Genomic DNA, 26,726 nt, shown 5'->3' with positions numbered 1-26,726 from the left:
TGGGCTTGGTCCTGAGCACTTGGGCTGCACACTGAGCATCCAAATGGGCTGTGCTGAGAGGGTGTCCTCCGTGCCTGGTGTGGGGTTGAGTCTTCCCATGCTTTGCAAAGCCATTGTGAGTGGATTCCAATTTCTGAGCAAAGAAGTTAAATAAAATAAAATAGGCCAGGTGTATCAGCAATTACAACTGATCTGCAGAGGAAAGTTAGACGCTTTAATCTCCCAGTTTGTGGTGGAGAGGGGAAGGTGCCTTAATGATAACAGCTATACAACCCATTTCTGCTCGTTTAAAGGGCTTTTCCCTGAAAACCTAAATTCCATGGCACTAGTGGTACCAGCTCTGGGATATGCAGAGTTTCATCCCTGCTGAAATTGGCAGGGGTTGAAAACATTCAAGCAGCTAGCTGCTTCAAGGATGTAGCCTTACGCTGATACTAGCCTGTTTGGTGCAGATAGCTTTACTTTCAGTAAGTTCACAGCACCATGCACAGTAAATCAACGGATAAAAAACTCGGCCCCAGGTTTTATTATGCTGTGCTTGCTATTACCGCTTCGGTTTACTTTCATGGGAAAACACCAGGTGGGTCCTCATATGACACTACAAAATAAGTGGTGATGCTTATAGTAGTAGGGAGAACTTAAGGTCTAGAGAACTCATGAGATGAGCATGAAATCACTGTTAATCTAATTAAACAGAATGGTTTGGTGAAAAAAAATCTAGCTTAGATTTACATAGACTTCCATTTGGGAAACAAAACCAGCCAGTTTCAAGGGTTTTATGGTGCCATTTAATGTGTAGATAACAAATAATGGCAAATTCCAGTAAATCTCAACTGACTGCCTTCCCTCGGTGGCCTGAGGGAAGGCACTCTGTAATTTGCCTGGAAAGCTGATGAATGCAGGTTTCCAAAGACTGGGTGGGGTATCAGGATCTGTTGGATAAAGAAGATGGCGTTAGCAGCTGGTTGACCTTTAGGCTGTTCACCAAAGGAGACTACCTTCAATGGCCATGCGAGATTACTGATTTTACAGGTGCTGGGTGTATCAGCTGGAAAGGAACTGATAATAAGCAGCAGGAGAGTATTTGTCAGGGTTTTGGTATTTGGCCAGTGTAAAGCTGCTGCTGGAAGTGGTCTTCATGGATGGCTTGGGCCCAATGTGTGAGGGGCAGGCATGGGGCAGAGGGAGTGTATGAGGGCAACAAGTTGTTTGCCTTGGTAGCTCTCAGGTGCTGTATCGCTTGCTGGGGTTCTGCTAACTTCAAGCAAAGATCAGAGCTGTGATGCTGATTTCCATTTGTTAGGGGAAATTTATTGAAATAGCTGCACTCTGAAACTGCCTTCTTCCTCTCTGTTGCCCATTGGTGCAAGAGGGGATTTCTTTTCTCCAGAACCAAAATTTTTGACCGGTGTTTCAGCTGGCACTCATAATTTAAGTGGCTTTTTCCTTCCTCTTTGGTATGAAATGCAATAATACTTTGTAGGTGAGTTAGTAGCAAACTGGGGGGAGGAATGTCTGAACATTGAACTGAGTTGCTGGCTGGGCTTGGATGGGCAAGTCTGAAGGTAATTTAGCCCTCTTACAAATTCTCCAGGTAACCACATGACAATTTTTATATTACTGAAATAGTAAACTGAATACCAAGAGCCATTTCCTCAAATATTGTACCTAAGCGATGTGCATAAAGTCAATTGCATAAGAGTTGGTGCCTTCTTTTAATAGAAGAAAGTGAATTCATGCAGCTGAGCAGAAAACCAAATTACTTTCATCCAGACTGGGTTTTGTGGGCAATCTGTAATATGAAACTATAATGTTTGGATTGGATTATTGATTCCAGACTGACTAGAGGATTTTAAATAAATCCTGTGTGGGGACAGGCATATATATATACATTTTTTTTTTTTTTTCCCTTGCTATTTATTAAGTGACACTAACAAGTCTGTATTTTGGAATTATGACCCCACTGATAGGATTTGACAACAGAAGAGACAGTGTTGGAATGTAAAAATGAACTTGTGCGAACCAGTTCGGGTCAAAGATTATCTTCTTGTCATATGATTATTTTGAAAGTTTCAACTGTTATAAATATATGTGGGGAAGGTTCACTTAGAAAAAGAATTTGATTTGGAAAGAATAACACGGAATTGTTTATCTCATCTTTAGCTGCCAAACTGTACTCAAAAACAACATTTGTCAGGATGCTGTTGCCTAATGTGTTTGCTGAACTATGAAAGCCTCAGGTTATTTATGTATTTAGTCTGAAAATTGAATTTAGTTCCTCTCATCACTGCGTTGCACGATGATGATGAATGGTATTTGACCAGATTGTTATGCTGGTGTGTGTGCATGTGGCCAATAGAGATAACAGCTTGCAATCACTACTTGTTATCATTGAAAATGTGAGGTACAGTGACTGGTAAGTTGCTTCCTTACACTTATTCCTTCATTTTTCAAGTTCAGGGCCAATGATCTGAATTCTTAAGCAGATATTATTCACATGGGTTTTTTACTGTCTTTTAAATAGGAATTTACCTGCATGAGGAGTAGTGTGCCAAATGGATTTTTTTTTTGGTGAATGCATTGTATATTTTGAGATAGAGTGGATAGGAAAAGGAAATCAATGTGTGAATGTAAAAGGTCTCCCAAGTTTGACCAGAAAATAAGCTCCATTGGAGTTGCCAAATAGTGCTCTCAGTAAAACTGTATAGGCGTTAAAGCAGGACTTGCAATTTTTCTTTGTTTTACTTTGGCTTTTTTTCCCCCTCCCTGATAAGATCTTGACATGCTTAGCTTGATCTGCTAAGCTTGCACTTGGCTCCCATTTATCTGGGGGAGGTGAAGAACAGTGACCACCACCCACCATGATAGGAAATTTCCCATGATAAAATGGGACTCTTTTCTCCTCCTCACCTGAAAAATGAAGTGATCACAGTTAAATATATGTGGTGGTACTGAGCTGGGAAATCAGCAAGGCAGTAACTGGGAGAGGTCATTAGAGTGAACTAGGGTGGTGGCAGTGAAGAGATGGGAAGAGTATATCAAGGAGTACGAGATAATACTTTTTCTCATCTCTTTTGGTACATTTGGGAGGGTAAATTTACGAGCTCCTCTCTATTACACTTTGGTCAAGAGGATCCTGTGATTCAGAGATAAGCAGAGGCAAATAAAGAGGCATTATTCTTGTTTGAGCAGTAGTGGCCCGATAAGGTCCCACAGCTATAGATCTCCTAAAAATGAGCAAATAAAAATTCCTCAGGTTGGTACTTTGGTCAACATTGTTGATGCTTTGCTTAGTTTTGGTTTTGTTTCTTTTCTTGGTGCTTTAGTACAGTGATTTATCTCTGGGTTATGGAGAAGCCTTTCCGTCTGCCTTTCCAGCCACTCATTGCCATGCAGCGGTCCTGTGGTGATAACAGCAATGAGAGATGCCAGTTTCCAAGGGAAGGTGCTCAAACACTTGTCTTCCCATCTCTGTCCGACCCACCTGTCAAATTCTTGCAACTTCACCATGTCATCTTCTTCCCTCCCTGCCCAGGCTCACGTTTCCCAACTCACTTGAGCAGTTTAGGAAGTGCTCCTTTCTCTCCCTCCTGTCCCAGTATGGCCAAGTTGTCTCACTTCCTTCTCCCTTAGTGCCAGGAGTCACCAGGTGGTGCTATTTCCCAAATAAATGCCCTCCTTTGTGTTGCAGTGCCCTCCAGCCCTTGGAGAAGGGTTGTGCAGCATTAGGTTTTGTGCTGCAGCTTCTTTCCTGGGCAGCAGTGTCAAATAGCGAAGGGTTTTGCTCTTAGCCATGGGTTCTGGCTTGAGCCAACCCCTCTGAGACACAGGTGTTCACTGGCTGATTCAGTCACAGGGGTTTTTATGATGTTGAGGACCGTAGAAGACTGGACTGCTTCCACACAGCTTGTGACCACACAGTTGGGCTCCAAAAGCTGCTGGTCTGTAGTGTAAAGTAAGCACAAGTCTCACTAAAGATGACCTCAGACTTTGTGCTATTGGGTACCTATCTGGGCACCCCGCAACCAGGGGGAGATTTTTTTTGCAGGTTCCTTGGCATGTGCTGCTGCTCCATAGGAGGTCTGTGTGCAAGTGACCACTCTGAAGGGTTTCTCCTTTCATCTTCTCATCTTATTAGTTAGCTAGGTTGATACCACCTAATTTCCAGCTGCTTTTTTAATAGACATCAAGCTCTTGCTTGAAACTATAGAGGCTGTTCAAAACAAGGGATTTAGCTTCTTAAGCAATTTGCCAGTACCCCAAAAAGCCACAACTTAAGATGAAGGAATGCAAATAAGCACCAAGTTCCCATCTTCCTTTTCACCAGGCTAGGCACTTCTTCCCCTACCACATGCTGGCAAGGGCAGAAGAAATTGATTGAGATTCCGCTCTTTGATTTCAATTTAATGTCTTCCATTTCTCTTGGCAGTTCAGTTACTGCTCTGAATTTGATAACTTGTGTGGTGGGGGGAAGGTAATGTATATGAGAAGGCTCACAGAATTAGCTGGAAATTAGTTGTGGGGAAGTATTTTCTAAATAATGTTAACGACTGAGCACTGTTATCTCTGCCATCCACACTCATGCTAGCATGGCAGTGTGGTTAGCTTGTACTTTGTGCAGTGCGATGAAGTGATTAAAAATATATATTTAAATTAGAGTATGAGGTTGTGTTTTTCTTTCTTTTTGACTAAAGTAGATGAGCTTTACAATTTACTAAGCTGGGTGTTCCTGTGCTTTAAATCTCTAGGCTTGCTGCAAAGTTTATTATTATCATTATTTAATATATTCTACATTGTTACTGTTCTTGAGTCATGTGAAGAGAAAGGAGCTGAGGTAGCTGTGGTACTGACCCACAGGCCATGTTTCTTCATCAGTCACATTTCTGTTTTGCCTCGTGGCTTTATTTATTTAGTTTTACTGTATTGGAGTTATTTTAAAAAATAGCTTTGAAGGAAGCTTCTTTGTTCTCCCTTTCCCTCCGCAGCCCCATTTCTCATAACCGATGATTGCTTTATAGCTCCATGCCAACTTTAAGGGAGGAATGGGGAGGGGAAAAAAAAAGAAAAAAGAAAAGGGGTTGGCAGTTCACAGAAGAGCAGCATGGTTTGTAAGCTCTGGGTGAGTTTGTGTACAGCAGTCACTGTGTGCCACTTTGTGATTTCTTGGATCATAGTTCAAGCAACTGGTACTCCTGCCATGCACTGCAGTGTAAAACAAGGGTTTGTTCCTTACTGCTGGTTTAATGCCATTTCAATCACTGGACTATGTGTGAAGGAAATATATCTCCTTTTCTGGCTGGATTGTCTTTCCATCATGGTCATGCCTTCCTTTGAGTCCCCACATTTGGAGAAACCTTTCCACATTTTGAGTCAATTCTTCAACTGAAGTTAGTGGAGTTCCTCATAGTTGAATAGCTAGCTGATGGTCTTGGTTTGAGATGAGGGAGAACATTTTTGATGAATCCTTTTGGAAGCCAAGTGTTTGGGAAGGAGAGAGGAGGGAAGGTATGGCCACTCCACTCATCCCAAAAGTCTTTTGGCTGCAGCAGCAGCTCTCCATGTCTCCCACCTTGCATGAAACACTTGAGATTGGAGGCCTTGTTATGAAAGTAGGGTAATGCCAAATAATCTTGCAAGCTCTCTAGGAGACAATTTATTTTCATATAATATTATATATCACAGAATGGTTTGGGTTGGAGGGCACCTTAGAGATCACTTGTCATGGGCAGGGACACCTCCCACCAGACCAGGTTGCCCCAAACCCCATCCAGCCTGGCCTTGAGCACCTCCAGGGATGGGGCAGCCACAGCTTCTCTGGGCAGCCTGTGCCAGTGCCTCACCACCCTCTGAGTGAAGAATTTCTTCCTTATATCTAGTCTAAATCCCCTCTCTTTTAGTTGAAAGCCATTATACCTTGTCCCATCACTACATGCCCTGACAGAGTCCCTCCCCAGCTTCCCATAGGCCCCCTTTAGGCCCTGGCAGGCTGCTGTAAGGTTTCCCCAGAGCCTTCTCTTCTCCAGGCTGAACAACCCCACCCCTCTTAGCGTCTCTTCATGGGAGAGGTGCTCCAACCCTCAGGTCATCTTTGTGGCCCTCCTCTGGACCCGTTCCAACAATAAATTCACTTTCCTAGAAGCATTCAAATCTTTGTATATGAATGCTCCTAGGAAAGTGAATTTATTCTTACAATTAACTCCTATATAGACAGTAGCTGCTCTTCAGTCTGTCCCATCTCTGGCCAACCACGTCACTTTGACAGGATGCCAAAATGTGCTTGGCTGTCTGTGTTTGCTTTTGTACTTTCTGGTTTAGTGAGGCCGGCCATGATATTGTTTGGGGTCTCTGGGCACATCTCTGGTAAAAGCAGATAGATGCGGAGATCTTAATATTGCAGTCCAGGGGTGGGGGAAGGTTGGAATTACTCTTTTTTTCTTTACAAAAAAGGAAAGGACGCAGTGAAATATTAGAGAAGGTGTATTTGAAACTCGGGCACTGGGGTTTTCTGTTTCTAGAAGATAACTGAGCTAGGACCCGGTGGAGAGCAATGGAGAGAAACTGTCACAGTGAATATATCGAAAGTTTTTAGCTTCCAGAGAAAATCTGCAAAATGGCAGAACAAGTAGGAGAGCATTTGGCTGGCTCCTGGTAAAGCAGATAGCAGAGGAGCTGTATATGCCCGAATTTAATTCCACAGTAGGATGTGTGCAGGGCGCATGTGGAAGGAAACCACATGCTGAATAATCACGTTGGTAAGGGAGCCAAAACCTGGCAGCAGATGTTTTTCTATGATGGCTGAGTGGGAACGGGAGAGGTGGATTGGACTGCAGGGACACCCAGCTCTGAGGCGAAGCAGAATTGGCAGTCGCTGTAAGCATTTTACTAATCAATGTGGGCAAAAGGAAAACAAATAGAGAGAAGGGATCAGATGGTACATTATAGACTCGGAGATCAGATAGCATTAAGGCCTGGCCAGCAGATACTTTTCTATTTTAAAATGCTTATTAGGGTATACAGGTGGTAGTAAGGGTGCATATAAATACCAAGCAAACTCACTTAGCCCTTGGCTATCTCTTCAGACACTTCAGTGGTTCTTTGTCACTGTAGCATCTGAACACTTTGGAAGTATCGCAGATCAAAATGCTCATAATGCAGTTACAAGGTAAAATCGAGTCATTACTATTTTCATTTAATAGCTGGTGAGTTGAGACCAGCAGAGCCAAAAGTTCTAGTGCCAAACACAGTCCTTGCAATGCTAGAAGGAAGGATTGTGCCATAATATAATAAGATGAACCTGGTTGGAGTCGAAAAACATCTCTGAGAACAAGCAGTGCATTTTCTATCTGTAGAGGGAGTTGGAACTGATCTAATTCTAATGCACACCAGAGGAAAAAGCCTTACTCTGCAGCTATTTCATGCTCCACAACACTAGCATGGGCCTGAAATTACACTAGCAATTAAAAATGATGACTAGGAGTGGTTTTTGCTGTGGGAGAATTGACACAGACCATCTTAACTCCATGGGAGTAATATACCCACTTACTTAAGAGACCAATATTAGTACGTATAATGAGTTTAGAGAAGAGTGTATGAGAAACAGAAATGCAAACAGGGATATTCTTGACATATGACCAAAAGAGCTGTGGTGTTTTGTACTGAAACAATGAGAAGCTGCAGAATAACCCTGCCCCTACAAACCCAGTTGCATTGAGATTGGTGTTTGTTCTGGGATGGATCACAAGGAGCTCCACTCCAGTACTCAGCAGTCGTGTTCCAGTTCATTTAGCAAACACCTTTCATTCTGGGAAATGCATGATAGCACATTGATGGTCCCAGAGACCAATTCTACTTCCAGTTCTTCCCTTCAAGAATTTGCTTTGCAACCAAGTATCCCCCGGACCTTTGCAGAGTGTCCAGTATGTCACTGGTGCCATAAAATTGTCTGGTGTTGCTTGGAGCTCCTGTTGCAGAGGCACCTTGCCAGGCTTGTGCAAGCTCTTCAGAGTACCTGAGGTAACAAATGAAGCCAATTAAAGGTGGTGAGCAGAGTGAGGGGAGAAGCACAAGCCTCTCACTTGGTAGAGGGCCTGTCTGGGAGGTGGCTTCAGGGCTGAAAAACCATGCTGCTGCTTTGGGCAGCAGGGTGCCCACAGCCCAGTGCTGAGCTCTGGAAGGTGGCTCCCAGCAAATCAACAGGAAAAGGGTCTTCTCTGAGGATCAGGTTGCTCATCGTGGAAATAACCTATTTCTTACCACACAGGGATGTACAGAAAATTACAATTCACAAAAATTATTTGTGGCCAGAATGAGATGTGTATCATTTGGATCACAGAAGCAAGGCATCAGGACACCTCAGCCTGCTTTCCTCTGTCTCAGCCCACAGTCACAGGCAGTTTTATGTTCCCGAAGCAGCTGGGAGCCAGTGTGTCGGTCTGAGGGCTGCTCTTGCATTTTCATCGATGTGCTTATGCAGTGGTGGGGTTTGCTCACTTGATACGTCTTGCAGATGGAAAAACTGAATCCAGCAAGAAGCTATTTGCACTTCTTCCTAGACACCACCCCTCAGTGAGTGCCTGCGTTTTTGCTGGGGCAAGCCTGTCGCTTGGCAGGTTCAGTTCAGTCCCATGGGTGTCTCTGAACCCGGGTCTCCTGAAAGATATTATTTCTCCTTACTGCAGCGTCTTCAGACAAGTAAGCGATACCCATACACGGGGAAGGACAAAGGATATGTTTAAGGCAAGCAGAAGTTTACTGGGTAGGATTGTTCTTGGATTTGAATACTGCCCTTGGAAACTGTGATCAGGAATCTGTTGTGCATAACTCTTCCTTGTATGTTCATACAGTCAATAAAAACCCGAAGCCGGTTTCAGTTGCTCTTCAAGCTGCCTGCCACAGCCTTCCAGAGCAGCTCTAACTGGATTAGTAAGACATGGAAAATATTGCAATGCTGCTTGCATCTGATCTTCTGAGTAATGACTGAAATGTTAATGGCAGGCACACAGCACTAAAGCAGGCTGCAAATAGCAAAGCTTTGTTTGTTTTGTTTGGTTTTGCTCAGTTCATGGATTATTATTTATTTATTTATTTATTTTACCTTGAATTGGAGTTTAAAATACAGCAATATTCCTGTCCTCAGCCATACCACATGCCTTATGGGTTAAGGGCGAGCATCTCTGCAAGCAGCAAAGATGCAGGCTGGATATCTCAGTGCTGCAAGCCAGACATTGCATGAGGAGCGACGTTCCTCCAAGATACCAGGCTTGACCAGAGCTGAGCATACATTTCTGCAGAAGCCTGCCAATACTTGATAGCGCAGGCCCAGCAATTTGTTTGATGATAGCTAATAAAATGCCAGCCATCCAGCAGCACTGCGATGTGATTACGCTGCTGCGAATTTTCAAATTCCATCAAAGTCCTGCTGTGGATAATGGGAATGGGCCAGGGGGATTCAGCTGTAAATCAAAAACTAAATCATGGCCAATTCTGACAGTGGAAAGAGCGGCTATTTTAATGTGCAGAGCCTGAACTGCCAAGTCCAAACCAGCTGCAGTATGGAGAGCGACTAAATTGAAAGGTCTCTGCTTTTTTTTAAGACTCATTGATTTTTTTTTTCTTTCCCTAAAATTTAAGCCATATCTCTCTACTCTTTCTACTTCAGATTTGCCTGGCCAGCTGCAGAGATTTTGAGTGCCTTCTTTTGTATTACAAATATTAAATATATTGATGATAAAGGACAGTTTTCTCTCTCTCTCTCTCTTTTTTTTTTTTTTTTTTTTTTTTTTTTTTTTTTTTTTTTTGGCAAATTCATACCAATTCAAGTGTTCTCATCTGTACATCTTAATTACTTCAACACTGGTAGTTCTGCAGTCAGCAAAGCAAGGACCTCTCCTTGCTACCTGTTGTGGTGCTGGCAGGAGTCAGGTCAGCGTGTAACAAAAAGGAGAATTTAATGGGAAATCTTGAGCATAAACTGGCTTCTCTGTTATTTTCAGTTAGTAAGGAAGCGGCCAAGAAACTTGTCCATTGGCATGAATATATGACTGGGAGCCAGGAATTGTTCTTTATTCCAATAATAAGGAACAGCTAGCTTCGTCTCTGAGCAAATCCTCTTCCATGAGAGCAGTACAGCTTTCTGACTGTGTCCTTATTCTGTATGTTGATCTGGCCTTTTTTTTTTTTTTTTTTTTTTTTTTTTTTTTTTTTTAATCCTCTCTGTGTCTGTAAGATGTCACAAGACAGCGTTCCCTCACTGGAAGGTACACCAACAAGACCCTTAGTGGCCATATTTGAACATCGCTGTTTCTGGTGCATGCACTTAGTGCACCTCAACAGCTTGCTGGTATTGCCCTCTGCCTGTAGCCTGGCTCTTCAGCAGCATGAGGAGCTTTTGGGGAGCCCTGGCAGCAACTGGCTTTGAGGGGCAGATGCATTCCTTGCGAGGTGTAGGGGCAGACATGCCAAGTGCAGTAAAATCTACTTTGGGCATGCCTCAAGTCTTCCTGCTTACAGAAAAGGTTAAAGAGTTTTCACTTTCAAAAGTTTCTAACATTATGGTTGAAAAATAATGTATGCTTTACTTGCTTTTTTTTTTTTTTTAATTATTTTTATTATATTTATACCCTACAGGTTGTTAGGGTATGGTCATTCTTGCGATATGCAAGACTAACTCCTGTTAAACCCAGCCAGCTCTAATGAGACATCTGCGTCTAGACCACGTCTGAATGAATCTTAGTTATTACCAAAAAGTGCTTTGGAAGGGCAGACATTTTCAATTTCTACAAATTGAAATACCCTGGATTAAATCCTGGATTTGTCTAAATTGATGGGAAAACTTCCATCCTTCCAAGGGAGCCATGTGTGTGATCGGTATTTTGTAGAGATCAGTTCTCCTTTACTTCTCAGTGCAGATTTTTATGGCACCCGTCACCAGGGTATCTCAACCCTCTTTTAAAGCTGAAATGGGAAGTTAGTCATGAGGTCTGTAGTGATTACAAACCAGATGTTCTTTTTTTCTTTCTTCTTACTTTGCAAGTAGAGGACAGAAGGCAGTTTCTGCAGTGTGTTTGTTTTTAGCATGCCATTTCCCCATGTGAAATACCGTATAGTATTCTTGTTCTATTTGCATTTCCAAAATCTTAGGATCATAAAAGATTTTTTGCATGGTTTCTCTGATTTTACATATATTAAAAAGCCCTGTGTGTTAACATGGCACAGAAGGATTCTGTGCTGTCAAGAATAAAATAGCTGTTGCAGCAGGATGCGTAATTATAGGACTACTATTTAGTCATCAGTCACAGAATGCATGGATTTTTTTATTTTTTTTTTGTGAATTCTCCATTTATTCTGTTTCAGATGTGGAAAGAATTTACATGAAGAATTTAGTTTGCTCAGCACGATGAGGCTTGACCCATCTGAATATATTAAAAGCTGTTACATATCTGGGCTAAAGAATAAGGCCCTAATCAGGGATGTGTTTGTGGAGTCATATAGCTCCATTCCACGTGGAAAAGTGCTTCAAGCACTCAGTCCTACGGTGGTGCAAAGGTATAAAAAAGACATCCATATTTAAATAAAGAGCTAATTTTTTTTTTTTTTTCTTTTTGTTTTTTTCTCCCCTGCCAGAACGCGCACATCTGGAACAGTGGATAGAGGAATATACCCACTGCCTATCTGTAATGGGAAAATGCTTTTCTCTTTTCCTAATATATATGGCTCGTATTTTACACTTTTAAATCTTCCTGTGCTGCTGTGGATCAGCCAGCAGAAATCAGCATCTTGGTTGTTGTTTGCCTGCGGATTAGTTGCCAGCATCCTGTAATTCTGCTGGCTTGAAATGTAGCCTCTTCTTCCTTACAGTAATGGGAGCAGAGAAGAGCCAAATGGGGTGGTTCTCTGCGAGCAGGAGTGTGGGTGGAAGCACTGAGCTTTGTGGCATGCTGCTCTCTGCTCCGGAGCTCTTAAAATCCTCCTGCCTCAATCTGTGGTTAAAGGATTTCAGAGGAGTAGAGAATGTGTTTTCAGGGTTATGGAGGGAAAAAAATCAAGAATCCATCATGCTTGCGTTGGTTCCTTGTATTTATCAGAACCATCTGATACTGCTTCAGATTTTCACATCCATTTTGCAGACTGGGGGAGATTCTGAAGTTGTGGCTGCTTCTGGTAAACTAACAGTGGTTTCCTTACTGTGGATTACTTTTCTACTCCTTTCCTTCCTCCCCACCCCTTTTGCTCATCTCAGCGCAATGCATTTTGTAACTGAAACTTTGAAAATGTGCTACGAGGCTTGTGAAGAAGAAAGGAGAAAAGCAAACGTGCGGTTGGTCCCGTGAGTGACTCATCCAACTGTTCTTCTGACGATGCAAATGACTGCGTATGCCTGCCTCAGTCGCTGCTAGTGCATCAGGAACAGGACTCTTGACTCAGAGTCGTCATTACAGACACATTCCTTGCTTGCTGCTCCTTCCATGGGGTGGTATGCTCCCGATCATGACGTGTGCATTATATAGTGTTGAAACCTTTGGATTTCATGTGGATCAGGATTCTTCAGAAGAATTACAAGGATCTGTTCCTCAAAGCGTGACACAACTCCTCAGGACATATTCCCAGTTTCTGAAGCTTGTCAAATCCACTCAGCTCACTACTGCTGTGACCTTTTATATAGGCCAAAATTTTATTCCCTGGTATGTGTTTGATGTTACATGTATACCAGTGGACTGAAATAAAAGAACTAGATTAAAGGATGAAAAAAGCTGGAGAGCAGCAGAACTTTTGAGAACTGAAAAAATAAATCATCCACAAGCATGAGTGTTACCAAGGCATGTGGCTTGACAAGTCTGTTATCCTTTGAAGAAAAAGAAACAAAACCAGGATGATCATCCTCATCGCAGTTTAGAAAAATGAATGTATGTAGGGAAAGACCATGTAGCAAAGAACAAAGCAGGTGGTAGCAGGAATGCTTTGCATATTGTAGTGTGGAGGTAAAACTGAACACGTTGCTGAGAAGTGAATGACATTTCTACTTCTTTGAAGCAGCCATGCTTGCTTTTGTTTTTGTAAGAGCTACTTGGAAAGTCATTCCCTCTTGTCAGCAAAATATGAGGTCTGATTAGCAGTACAAGATTTCTATGAAGTTTTCAAGTTGTTGCAAAACGTCCACATGCCATGCTTTGCTTTGCTTTTGGGCAGGTGGGTGTTTTACCTGATGCCTGTGAGCATGGTGCTGTGAACTGAAAGTTGTCTGCGCAGCTTTGAATTCAGCAGTAGAATGACATTAGTAGAACTGCCTAACGTAGGAAGGTTTTTCTGTTTCATTCCCTTCCCCTCTGGGCTGTAATGATGCTGAGGTAGCTGGCCATTCAGACCCTTGAGGCAATGAGATGGGAGGGCTTTTTTTTCGGCTGAACCCCTTTGTGCCATAAACTGACTGCTCCTGGAGAGTGTAGGCTGGCTTCACTGGTGGTCCAAGTCCATTGGTTTTACTGGAGTTAAACCATGGGTAAATTGTAGTCAAAGCAACCACAGCAGCAAAGTCTAAGGATGCCTGTAGGTATTTGAGGGCTTACAAGGCTGGCACGTGCTTGGCTTTAGCTGTGCTCATTGCGAGAGACGTGAGGGAAACAGAAACTTCTGAAGTTTGGTTAACGTTAGCATGAAACGCTAGCAGGAGTCATGAACTGGAAGTCAAAGACGCAGGAGTTTCCATTAAATGAGCTGGGCTCTAATCCGTGCGTGTGGATGTCACGTCCCTGCTGGTGACTGGGTTCCTCTTGCTTAAGAGATGTAATTGCAGTTGCCCTTCTTAGTGACCCATCAAGGGAGCAGAAATAAAGTACACGAAACTAAAGTATCATCAGGTCACACGAAGCAATATCTAGTTTCGAATGCAGTGGCAGAAACTACGTCCCCACAAGAAGGAAACATAATTCTCCACATTGAATGGGTGGTAGGTTGGTAGTTTTTTTCCCCCACGGCATTTTAAATCCAGCATAATAATTAGATTCTCAGTTTCAGCACAGAGGATTGTCTCTTTTAAAATGTGTTGTGCTCTCCTGGTCTAGTAATTATACAGAAATGTCAGCTGGAATTGATAATGAAGGCAAAATTTGGGAAAAGCAATAGGATGTGTTGCTGCTATTGATCAAAGGCTACAGGGCTGGTTTTAAACACTTACTCTCTTTGATCTTTTTTTTTCCTATCGATTGAACACAGTAGATAAACAACTGTCTGTGTAGCATGAGCATTTATTGTGGCTTTTAAGCTGACTAAGGACAGCTTTGAATTAAATATGAGAGTTGAAATGATGGTTTTCTAATAAGTGCAGTGTATCAAGACTTTGCAGTGGTGTTATAGTTTCATTTAAACACAGGGGAAGGAAATTAAATACTGACATTCTTTTTCTTTCATATTTGAAAAGAATATAAAAATTACAAAATTGATTATGGGAGAGGCAAAGGCTTTTTTCTTTTTAAATATAGTTATTTAGTGCTGTCAAACTGCTGTCTTGTCTTGGCAATTTCAGATAAATTTGTGTAAGTTACTCAAATGCCTTAAAATGCAAGATACAAATGGATGTTAGGTGAGTTTCTGCAATCGGTTCCAATGAAATTAATAGAAAGCTTTCCACAGACTTTTTAATGACTTGGATGGGGCCCTGGGCAGTCATTGGTGATGCCTCAGAAAGGTCAGGATCGATTTCCTGGCATCCTCTTAGTCTCTAAGGAGGCTCTTTGCATTTCTCTGGGAGACACAGTGATATTGCTGTTCCTCTTGCTTTATAATTCTCTGTGTTTATATTCTGCTACCTAACATGCAAAGCTTCTCAGGATAACAGAGGGAAGATGAAAAATGCTGCTTTGGGGGGAAGTTGCTCATATCTTAAATGCCTAAAATAGTCATTCTGAGTAATGTCAAGCTTTCTTCCCTTCCTCTTCTCCCCATCCTACCCCTTGTCTGGAAGGGATTCTGCATTTGGTTTCAGTATTGCACTGCTCTTATCTTTCCTTATTGATTGTGGTGGGGAAATAAGTGCAAATCGAAGCAGCCTTCTGCATCGCAGTGTGGAGAGCAAGTTGTGTCGTGTTTAAAGCAGTGCTGCTCCACCCTTGTCCAGCAAAACACGTCTCAGGGGATTTGACCCTTTGGATTCCTGCTTTTTAAAAAATACCTGAATATCTGAACAGGCCTGAATGAATTATTCTCTGGCCCATGGTTTTGCTGGGTTTCAAACACCGTGTTTGAAAATGCGTCTTTTTTTTTTTTAACAAGTTAATGGTTGTGCTTGAAGTGCTGCACCCCTTCCAACAGGATTATAAATGCACCCCAAAAATACAAGACTTCAAGAGAAGGAAGTCTTGGGATGAGGAACAGGGAGAACTTTTCATAATTCTGACATTAAAAAAGTAATAATCCCTGTGCTTTCTTTTCTGTTGAACTATTTCACCTGCCCCCCTTGCCAATAGGAAAAAAAAAATGTCATGGAAAATTTCTTCAGGTGAAACACAGATACCTAGGGTCTCCTGAATTCACTGTCATGCTTTTCCTTAATTTCAGGATACCGGGGTTGGGAAATCAAGCATTGTTTGTCGATTCGTCCAGGACCACTTTGATCACAATATTAGTCCTACTATTGGGTAAGTACCCTGCATAATATCATTTTTCTTATACAGACACTGCCCTCAGCTGAGCTACTTTCTCTTCTCCTTACTTTCAAGGCTCTGAACACTGCATATATTTTTTTTTTCTCTACTTTGCCAACCTCATTGAACCCTTTAGTCTCATGTTACCTGCTTAGAGAGCCTGGGGCTGCCCAAACCAGCTCTGCTCTGCTCTCCCTGTTCTGGGAACCCAACGTGGGCTCCAATTTACTTCATGGCCATGCATTCTCTGATGGAGAGGCTGTCAGAGCTGTGCCTTGTTTCTCATGTGAGTGATGTCTCTTGAAATCACCTCTTTGCTGGAGCTGCCCAGGACCTCTACCAACCTGTGTTGTGCATGGCCATGGCTTCCAGGTCTTGTGTTCCTTTCACCCTTTGCACAGGCCAGTGTATGGTATAATACATGTTAAACACATATGTCTCTCTCTCTATATATATTAATATAGAGAGAGAACCTATATGTATATGAGCTGACAATGGGTGAATGCCACATGTTTTATTGTTTACTTTCCATGCAGCAGAACAATTGGGAAACCTGTAAGTAAAGGCTTGTTGCTTTGGTTTTCACAGAAAGAAGACTTGAGGCTAAAATCTGGTATTTTTTGTGTTTGTGTAAACATGTAGATACTTCAGATTTCCATGAACACAAAGGAACAGAAAAAGAACCTCGTAATTTATTTTTTTTTTCCCCTGCAAGTTCCTAGTGAGCCCATAACACCTAAATAATCCCATGAATTATTTTTTTTTTTTTACTGCTCCCTTTCTAATTCATCACATTTTTCTTCCCCTGTCTTACACCCATCTTAGGTCTCTTACTCATCAAGAATTTCCCATGGGAGATGATGCTTTGATCACAGGAGTTTAGGATTAAAATTACTTTAGTTCCAAGTGGTCAATGAGGTATCAAATTTAATCCTTGGAGTTTAACAACCCAAACAGGCTATGATCTGCACAATGACCAGGACATCCTATGGCTGAGTGGTGACAGAAGAATGATGGCAAACCCTTAATGTTCCTAAGTTGTCCATGCTGTCAGGCTAGACCATGATATTGACAGTGCCTGTTCCCAGGTGTGGATGTGCTTTCATCTAAGTTTAGGATTGTCCTTGTTTTGAAAAAGACAGGATAATGCAATTTAAACAAAGTATAATTAACGCCTGCTCTTTAGAAAAACTGACAGGCTTCTTCATTTCAGACCATCAAAAGCATACTAGTCCTGTAGCTGATTTTAATTCCTTTTTTTTTTTTCTTTTTCTTTTAATATTCTAGGGACAAATCTGCCAAATCCAGCAGTGCCTGGAAAAAAATTGAAAATTCTTGAACTTTTATGGGGAGAGGAATTGAATATATGATGTTCACAAAGGAGTAACTTGGGTGGAAAGGCTGACCTTTCTTGTGTGTTACAGCTGTTTTAAATCTGCTCTGAAAGATGGGTAATTTTTTTGAGTGCTGTTCGGAGGGCTGCAAGATTTCTTTCAAACCTCTGTGTTTGAATGCAGAGGAACTTTTTGAAGTTCCAGGGCAATATTGGACTCCCACTTGTAATGAATAGAGAAAAATAGGCAGAGAGAAGGGAACCAAGCAAGCACATAATGAGTAACATTACTGACTGAAGGACACTTGTTGGCAGTGAAGAAATTGATGGAAACTTGAGTGGTTCTTCGCTTCTGTGTCATCATCAGCGTTTTTCCCAAGTAGTTGTTGTTGCCAAGTAAATGTCTTCTGCTCAAATGGGGAAAAAATCCTTTAATTTTCATAATTGTGATAACAGAGGAAAAATATTTTTCTATTTGAGGATTAAATTGTGAAGGCTAGTTTGCATGCAGATGATAGTACTTGTCTGTGTAGGATGACTATGTCAATAAGTCTTTTGTTGTCATTATTTTTTCAGAATTAATCTAGTTTTAAATATACAGTCCTTGAAATCTACAGTAGCTGCTGAGGCTCTGAAGTTCCTGTTTTTGGAACAGTGAAGTGTTGCTTAATGCTTCAAGTAGATGCATTAAGCTGAAAGCACCCACCCTGAAAATAACCAAAGAAAATGCTGCTTTTTGTTTATTTGTTTGCTTATTATTTTTGCTTATTATTTGTTTGCTTGCCTTACTTAATATTTTTGTATGCAATGCAGCATTGTTAGATTCATGCAGTTTGCAGATGGCTGTAGAGAAGAACTCTTGTACATCATTCTCAGATGTTTTGATCAGTCATATGTCCTTGATATAATTTGGTGCTTTTGTTATGACAGTGCATTGTATCAAATGCATCTTTATGAGCTGGGAAAAAAAAAAAAGTTTTCACAACAGAAATTGCTCAGCAGTGTCCAGATAGCATAAGGGAAAAAAATCTACCAGAGTTTGGCAGTTTCTCCTAGCCAGTTTTCAGTTCAAATGCTCTAATGTAGAAAAAGCCTAAAAAGTTATTTCCGAATAGAAGTTACACTATGAAACCATAGGCAAATCACATTTCCTACAAAAAAATAAAAGAAGTGACAAAGTTTTCTTCATCTGTGTTGACAGGGGGAAGAACTTTATTTCAATTTATTTACTCTGTGCATTTCAGCAGGTGACTTGTCTGTTCCCTACTGATCAAAGTGACCATCCTCCTAGATTTAATTGAAAATCCATGTATTTGTTGCCTGGTATGATGCTGACTGACATATTCTCAGGTCTGTATCACCAAGAAGATGGAGACAGGTGGTAGCAGCATCTGAGCATGAGTGGCAGGAGCGTTTGTGTTCCTGTGCCTGTGCACATGAGCCCTTTGAGCTGCAGAGGTTTTTTACTTTTTGTAGGCATTTTATCCAGGTTTTGGTGGTTCCCTATATGTAGTCTATCCCAGCAGAACTGGCTAGGATCTGTAGTTTCCTTTTTTTTTTTTTTTTTTTTTTAAATCAATGTCACTCATGTAAAGAATTTATGCTGCTTCCTTCTTTTAACCATAAATGAGATCCCCCTACTCTTCTTTTCAGAGCATCCTTCATGACTAAAACTGTGCCTTGTGGGAATGAGCTTCATAAATTTCTGATCTGGGATACAGCTGGTCAGGAGCGGGTGAGTATTAACTGTGCAGTACATCTTGGTCTCTTACAATGCATTTGCTCACTTAAAAACAAAAACAAACAAACAAAAAAAACACACAACGTTTTTCATCTTAAGAAGACTTTGCAAGTGTAAATCTGCTGAATTTTTTGTAAGGCTCTGTGAAGTGGGTGGTTGGCAGTCACTGTTAAACAGGTTCCCATTTCTCAGCTGGGGAAAATGCAGAAGCAGGCTGACAGTACAACTGACCTAAAAGAAAAGCTGGCCGTGGATTTCAGCTCTAGTTTCACAATGGAGCTGTGCCTTAGCTTGCAGATGTTACCTGTGCCCACACCGTGATCATTAAGGGCAGCTGTGTAAGTTATTGGCCACTTTCTTTGCCACAGCTTGGGCTGTGCCTGAAGGCTGGGCAATTCTCCTGTTGTTTCCCCAGGGTTATGTGTGGCAGCTTTCATTTACACTGGAAAGCAACTTGGCTAAGCTGGTGGTGACTTCAAGACTGTCCGGAGCTGGGACATTGAATGTAGGCACAAGCTGTGTCTGCTGGTGTTGGTTTTGAAATTAGTACTGGCAAACTGAACCATGTAGGGTTTGTTTCTTGATTTTATTTATTTTTTCTTAATTTTCCCCAAGTGGGTTAAGTGAACTGCTCAAATTAAATAGCTTTTCCTTTGGCTTTTCAAAAAAGCCATAATGGAAATCACGGGCAATCGTTCATATTGATTGTATACACGCCTGTTTGGTCATTTGTTTCTTTTAAGAGGTTTAATGGCAGTGGTGTTCTGCAACAGGCTGACTGTAGAGTTCTCTTAATCTATGCCTACATTTATGTTGAGAAATATGTTGAGAAATATATTTTAAAAAAAAAAAAAAAAAAAAAAGGAAAAATCCATGCACATGTTTTAAAGCATCTTTAAAACTTGCTGTTAAATTACACTGCTCCTGTTCTTAGAAAAAAGCAGCTACGCTCATGGTAGGGTGGGGCAAAATTAGATGCTTATACAGACTGCACTGTCTGTCCTGCTGCATCCTGCTGCGTTCTCCAAACCTCGCGTGTGAATTGCAGACAATAAAGAATGTTGCTGTTAAGTGCAGGAAATACTCATGCTTTTCTTTACAATGTGCAGCATAACGTAAAGCGGGCCTGCTGAAATCTGTTGACTCTTAGCAATTTGGCATGTTATTTATGATGGGAACAGAGATATTTTAAAACGTTCATGAAATACAGCATAATCCCTTCCCTTGAACCTTTTTTGTTCCATTTCTGAATGGCCTGGAGCTGAAGAAGACTGTGTGTGGGGTTTCAGTTGGTCAGAGATAGCAAAGGTTCATTTGCTTTCCCATGGTTTGCTTCTCCTTGCTTATTCTTTCCCCTTCCTCTCTCCACTGCCCTACTCCGCCTTTTTTTTTTTTTTCCTCCTTTGTAGCTTTTTGGCACATAATCATAGAATCACAGAATATCCTAAGTTGGAAAGGACACACATGGATCATCATCCAACTCCTGACTACACACAAGACTAACGAAAAACTAAATCATATGTCTGAGAGTGTTGTCCAAATGCTTCTTGAACTCTGGCAGGCTCAGTGCTATCACCACTACTCTGAGGAGCCTGTCCCAGTGCCTGAGCACCCTCTGGGTGCAGACCCTTTCCCTAACACCCATCCTGACCCTCCCCTGTCCCAGCCCCATGCCGTTCCCTCGGGTCCTGTCGCTGTCCCCAGAGAGCAGAGCTCAGCGCCTGCCCCTCCGCTCCCCTCGTGAGGGAGCTGCAGGCCACCATGAGGCCTCCCCTCAGCCTGCTCTGCTCGGGGCTGAACAAACCAAAGGACATCTCCTCATACATTTTCCCCTCCAGACCTTTCACCATCTTTGTAGCCCTCCTTTGGACACTCTAACATTTTTATGTCCTTTTTATGTTGTGGTGCCCGAAACTGCACACAGCACTTGAAGGGAAGCTGCACTCAGACAAAGTAGAGCAGGACAGTCCCTTCCCTAAATCTGTTAGCAATGCTATTCCTGATGCACCCCAGGACATGGTTGGCCCTCCTGGCTGCCAGGGCATGCTGCTGGCTTGTGTTCAGCTTGCTGTCGATCAAAACCCCCAGATCCCTTTCTTTGTGGCTGCTCTCTAGAGTCTGTACACACAGCCAAGGTTGCCCCATCCCAGGTGCAGAATCCAGCACTTGTTCTTGTTGAACTTCATATTGTCGGTGATTGCCCAGCTTCTATTTTGCATCTCTGCAAGGCCTCTCTGCCCCAGAGGGAGTCAACCACTCCTCCTAACTTAGTGTCATTTGCAAACTTAGAATGTACTTGAGTCCTGCATCCAGATCATTTATAAAAAACATCAAAGAGAACTGGCCCTAAAATGGAGCCCTGTGGAACCCCATTAGTGACTGGCCACCAGCCTAATGTCACCCCATTTACCATCACCCTTTGAGCTCAGCCCATCATCTAATTGTTCACCCATCATGTTATGTACTTTATATAGAACTCTGTCTCTGAGATGTAGGTATAAATGTGAATCTATTTTCCTGCATAATCTTAAGACTCTCAAAGCATGTTAGGAGTATTAGTTTTGTAAAGTAGGTGAGTATTAATAAGCATTATTTAGGAAGCTGAATGATAACTCATTTGAGGCAGGAAATCTGTGACTGAGCTTTGACTCTTGGATACAAAATCTGTCCTTTATGCCCCCCTCCCTCCCCTTTTAAGCTCATCATTTTCCAAACATCTGCTTTCCTTTCCTTTTTCTAGCAGTGATGAGCAGTGGCAACCACAAATATGGCTAAATTATTCAGAATATGATACATATAAGTTATGTTAATGGTTTTCATGTGTAATAATGAATTATAACATCCCTAGGCCGGGGTCCTAAAGGGAGCCTAGGGATCTTTTTCTTCTGTATTTCCACAATGCATTTCCAGTCCTTTGGACTCTTGTAATCTGGGGTGATAAATGATGTTGATGATTGTTGAACACTGTCTACCAAGTCAGCTGAGTTTCTCAAGATGAGGTTGATGTTGTTCCAGGTGGTTCTCTGCCCTGGAACATCCCCATTTTATGGGTAAACGCATTGTGCCTCTCAGTAGCTTATTGATTTTAATTTCTATTTGGGACTGTCATTACGTTGTCTTCATCATGTTGCTCCTTCTGATCATGCTATTCAAGAAAGCATGACTTCATGCTATCTATCCTCTGAACAACAGCGATGACCCAAAGCTTGCAACCTACCCCAAACTCTGGGCCTGCTGCTGTTTTTGTAGTGTGTTAATGAATGCATTCTAAATGCTGTTTCTGCTTTGAGAAATACAACTTAGAATACGTTTGTAAGCAGACTAACAACTGTTGTCCTTTCCTTGTTCTCTTTGGTTTTGTTGAGTCTTTATGTTCCAGTGATAAAGTCTGGGAGTTTTGTCAGTGCTTCTACTGTCAATACTGCTGATAACTCCGTTTAGGACTTCCTGCTCTTTCAGCATTGGGTTAATTTGGCTTTGTTCTTCTAAATGCCAGGCCAGGCACAGGACATGCATGTGCTTATTCTGGAGCTGGGGGACCATGTACTTCCCCAGCTGTGCCAGCTATTGCTGTGTCTGCATGCTGTGTGCCTCCTGGTCCCCCTCAGCAAGCTAAGAGAACCTGGAAATTCATGGGACTTTTTCTGAAGAGTCACACACAGGATGGTGAGGAAGCAAAGGAGAGAGAGAAGCAAGCTGGAGGCACTCAGCACCCCCTTGAGGCATTAAATCAACTTTCAGATACCCATTTGTAGCTTTTCAAGCCTTTGGAAACATTGGTCACTACTGGTTTTGAAAGCTTGTAGTAATGCTTAGGTGTTATTGAAGAAACTGAGTATACAGACCAGCCAGCCAGAGCTTGGTTGTGGAGAGCAGATAACTTCTGATTGGTGTGGATATTAGATATACTATTTTCATTTCTTTTGTGTCAGGAGACTTGGAATTGTAGGCAGAGCCAAGAAGTAACTAAAATTGCCATTTCATGGGAGATAATAAGCAGCTGTCACTTCTGCACAATGACAACAATGCACCAGAAAATGGAGATGAAAAGCTTTTCTATCGCAGTGTTGGTGGCAGAGGATGCTCAGCACGCTTCTTGGAGGAGAGCTGGGGAGAGGGACGTGGCTTTCCAGCAGTGTTTGCTGTGGAGAACATATGTTGTAGTTGATGACAAAAGGAGAAAGCTTGTTAATCCTTTTATCTTGTTTCTTCTTTTGCCTTTCTTGGGTAGGCAAAGCGTTAAACTGGCAGCATGCTTAACAAAATCCCTCTGCTTTTCTGTGTCTCTGCAGACCCAGTTGTGCGATGTTGGTTTGTTTTCAGATGAGCTCACTTTATTCTGTTTTTCAGACTGTCACCTTCCCTCCACCCAGCCTGTTTTCCAAATCTCCCTTTCTGCCCATCTTACATTTTTTTTCCCCATCAGCTTTAAATTGTTGCTGTGGACTTCAGGACTTAAATTCATGGCAATTATGTTATTGTTAGCAAAGACTCCCTTCCCTAAGAACAATCTCTTCACAAGTTAGCTAATGATGTTTTTATTAGCATATATTTTGGTTCATGATGCCCTAAGTAGCTTCTAATTACAATGCTTTGTCTGAATACCTTGGGTGGCTGCCAGCTTTCCATTTTGCCAGCTGAGGAATATTGTAGCAAATACTTAGGGAGCCTGAGGGCCATGTTTCTAGGGCAGAAAAATTTATCTTTGTCCTTTTTAAGTTTACTCTTTTTTTTTTCCCTTTAACTGTTCATTGATGTGGTACTTAGGGACATAATTTATTGGTGGTTGGGCAGTAGTTGGACCAGATGATCTTGGAGGTCTTTTCTAGCATTAATTATTTTATGATTTCCCAGGAAAAGATTGGCAAAGATATCTGTAGCATTTCATAGTCATCTCTTTTCTGGGTGACAGTAGTTGTTCTGGTGATTCGAAGACAAGGTGTGTAAATGTTCCTTGATGGGAGGGCTTTTTTGCCTCATTTATCCTAAGCTGGATCCTAGATGTTGGAGCTAAACAGAAGTAGTGAATTTCTGCTCTTTAATGGGTAGAGGAGGCAGGGTACCTTAATGTTGGTACCACAAAACCATGAGAAACTGGTTCAAATGTAAAATCTGGCTGCAACCTAAGATGACTTCTTTCCAGAAACAAAACCTTGTGACTCAGCATGGTGCTGGAGCTGTCCAGTCTGTGTGGACTCAGTCTCAAATGAGAACAGGTCAATGGTTACTAGCACATCATGCCTTGCCAACATAATTACCAAGCTTTTTCTAAATTCCCACTAAAATCCTACTGCCCTGAGAGGAGGTAACAGCATGTGTCAATGGCTCGAGCTGCTTCTGCAGTGAAGACGTCTGAATTTTGCTCTACAGTTGTACTTAGGTGATTGTGATGGTAGCCTACAGCTATGTTGTGAGGTCCTTTCCTACACATGATGAAAGGACATCCCCACAGTGAGCTACTACCAGTGTGCTATGAAGGTCAACGGGTGATTTGGTAGCGCGTGTTCATGGGGGCACAAGTGGCATTGGACCTAGTGAGTGAATATGTTTATTTTCCTGTTTTTAGGGTGAGCATTAAACAAGGTAAGTCATTGTATGCTAACATGTTTCTTAAGCTTCAATGAACTTGCAGCATGTGTAGTTTGAGCCCTGGTTTAGGCGTGGTGTCTTTTACATGTGTGTTTAGTGACTGGAAACTGTGGAAAGGCTCAGCACAGGTCACTTTTGTGATGTTGCAAAGGTTTATTTTTTGCTTATTTAAAATATTTTCAAATAGATAACCTTAAAATGTTGGCATTTTTCCCTCCTCGCTTCAGGAATTCTTACATCTTTGAGAAGAATGCTCATTCTCTTATGTAAATCATCATCAATTGAACTAGCAAAAATACATATAGATCAGAGACAGATCTTCCCTGATTTAATAAGCTTGCAAATTCTGAGATTTCCTATATATCCTTACAGGAGTGATATTTGACTGTTCTTTCCTTTTTTTTTTTTTTTTTTTTCTTCTGACCTTCATGAAACACTGATATAAGAAAACGCATACATTTTAAAGCTTCCTTAGAACTAGAATCACAGTCTTGAATCATGGCAGCAAACACTATTCAAGGTTATAAAATGCTAAATCGTATCTGATAGTGGCATTCATGCATAACATTTTTCCATTCACTCTTTGCCAGCTGAGAATGTCAGGAATTTTTTGTCCCTTCCTTGGCTGCTGCTTGTGTGAGAAGCTTATGTTTCGGGATAATCTGTTTGACACTTCTGGTTTATTGCCTTTGCTTCTCTCCACACCCTGTATTATTATTATTTATTTTTTGGGGGGGCTGCCATGCCTTGAAGATGATAAAAAGAGGCATGAAATGCCTAGACTTGGGCAAGTAGAGGCTCCCAGGCTGTGGTATATGTGCTGTTAATGGCACACAGACCTCTGCAATGAGCTCGTGCTATGCACCTCAAGAGCAGCTGAGGGGTTTGGTCTTGGCCACTGAGAGGCTATGTAAGTAGTCTGAGAGCAGCTTCTCAGAAATGAGAATGAAATCTAGCTAAATGACTGCACCAGTCAGGAAGCAAGTCTTGTGCTGATATGCACCTGCAGGTGCTTGAAAAGGCACCATGTGGAAAATACTCTTTGAATTCAGTGCTTGATGTGAGGAGGTGTGCAGTACTCTCTGAGTACTGCTCTGCTTCTGCTTGTGCTGTGCATCCTTACCCTTCCTGGATATGAGTGTAGGCAAAATTGTAATGCTTCAGCAGCAAGAACAAGTGATGCTCTTTACAGTCCAGTATGGTAACAACAATCCAATTGAGGGGTTGTGGGTGTTTTCTATTTTTTTTTTTTTTAATTATTTTTTTCTTTTTGGCTATAGAGTTTGGAGGAGACAGGCTGGTGTGGCAGAGAGCCAGTGCTGGGGTGTAGCACTGCAGGATGGTGCAAAGAGCTGCAGACATGAATTAGTGTTCCCTGGTGTGCCTGGCAGACTGAATGAACCCAAGCTGTCTTCAGCAGGATTTGTTAGCCTCTTTATAAGTAGGCAGGAGTGGCAGTTCTTATTTTTATATTAATTTGGCCTCTCTTTTGCTTTCTGAACTAATATTACACAAGACATGGTTGAGAGACTTTCACTACCACAACTTGGGTGTGATTTATGTTGTGCTCCCTTGAATTTGTTTATCTCTTCTAATTATTCTGATATGGCTATTTTGTGTGGTTTTCTTCTTCCCCATTCTGTGCAGTTAGTACAGAGGACATGTAAAAGGTGTTACCTAAAACCAAGGATACCCTTCAGTGACAGGATACATGGGAAATGGAAAGCAAAGGAACTTCCACAAAAAAAGTTGATGAGCTTCTAAATAAATGGCAAATTCCTTAATAGCTGATTGTTTCTATTTTTCTGCCCTTTGCATGGGTGAAGCTTCTGTTGACTTCATCGAGATGGCCAGATCTAAGATGGCAGATGGCTTGCAAAATCCCCAAATGCTCCTGGAATCAACCAGAGCAGCTCTGGGTTATGCTGAACTTGCATTTGCACCACTTAAGAGTGGATTTGTCCTCAGTGGCACGGGGCTGTACAGCTGAGAGGGTTGTGCTGTCTTTAGTCAGATTCTGAGAGAAAAACGGGAAAGGAAATTTCATAAGTCACGTGTGGCCTCACAACCTCTTCCTTAGAGGCAGCAATGGCAAGCCACAAGTGCGAAGGGAACACGTGGGTAGAGGAGTGTGCTCTGAAGCCAGTTTTCAAACATTTGTGTGAAAGAGTCATTGAGACTGCATGAAGCTACGCAGGTCATTAGTTTTGTTCTTTGGTATGGTAAAATATGTTCCTTGTTTATATTTTGAATGGCCCTTTTAGCCTGGATGTAGCTGTTTAAATGAAAGGTGGTATGCCCCTGAAACTTAACTGTTGCGTTGGATGGGGTGGTGGCCTCAGCCTTACAGGTTGAAACCAAACCCTACAAAAGCAAAGCAGGCTAATGGTGGACATGGGTTGGTATTCCCTGCCTGCTACCTTAAGGC

At 41.9% G+C, this 26,726-nt stretch overlaps 1 protein-coding gene across 1 annotated transcript in view; it reads left to right on the top strand.

Annotated features, from left to right (window-relative positions):
• The window catches only part of RAB31 (RAB31, member RAS oncogene family), a 59,213-nt gene that overhangs the window by 9,437 nt on the left and 23,050 nt on the right, over positions 1-26,726 (top strand). Inside the window, exons 2-3 of the mRNA XM_082752646.1 lie at positions 15,550-15,629; positions 18,622-18,703. Coding sequence (XP_082608772.1) covers positions 15,550-15,629; positions 18,622-18,703 — 162 coding nt within the window. The remainder of the gene's footprint in view (positions 1-15,549; positions 15,630-18,621; positions 18,704-26,726) is intronic.

This window comes from Aythya marila (genome assembly GCF_965140915.1).
Source record: "Aythya marila genome assembly, chromosome: 2".
Taxonomy (NCBI): domain Eukaryota; kingdom Metazoa; phylum Chordata; class Aves; order Anseriformes; family Anatidae; genus Aythya; species Aythya marila.
Note: the sequence above shows the minus strand (reverse complement) of the source record. Positions and strands in the feature narration are given on the sequence as shown.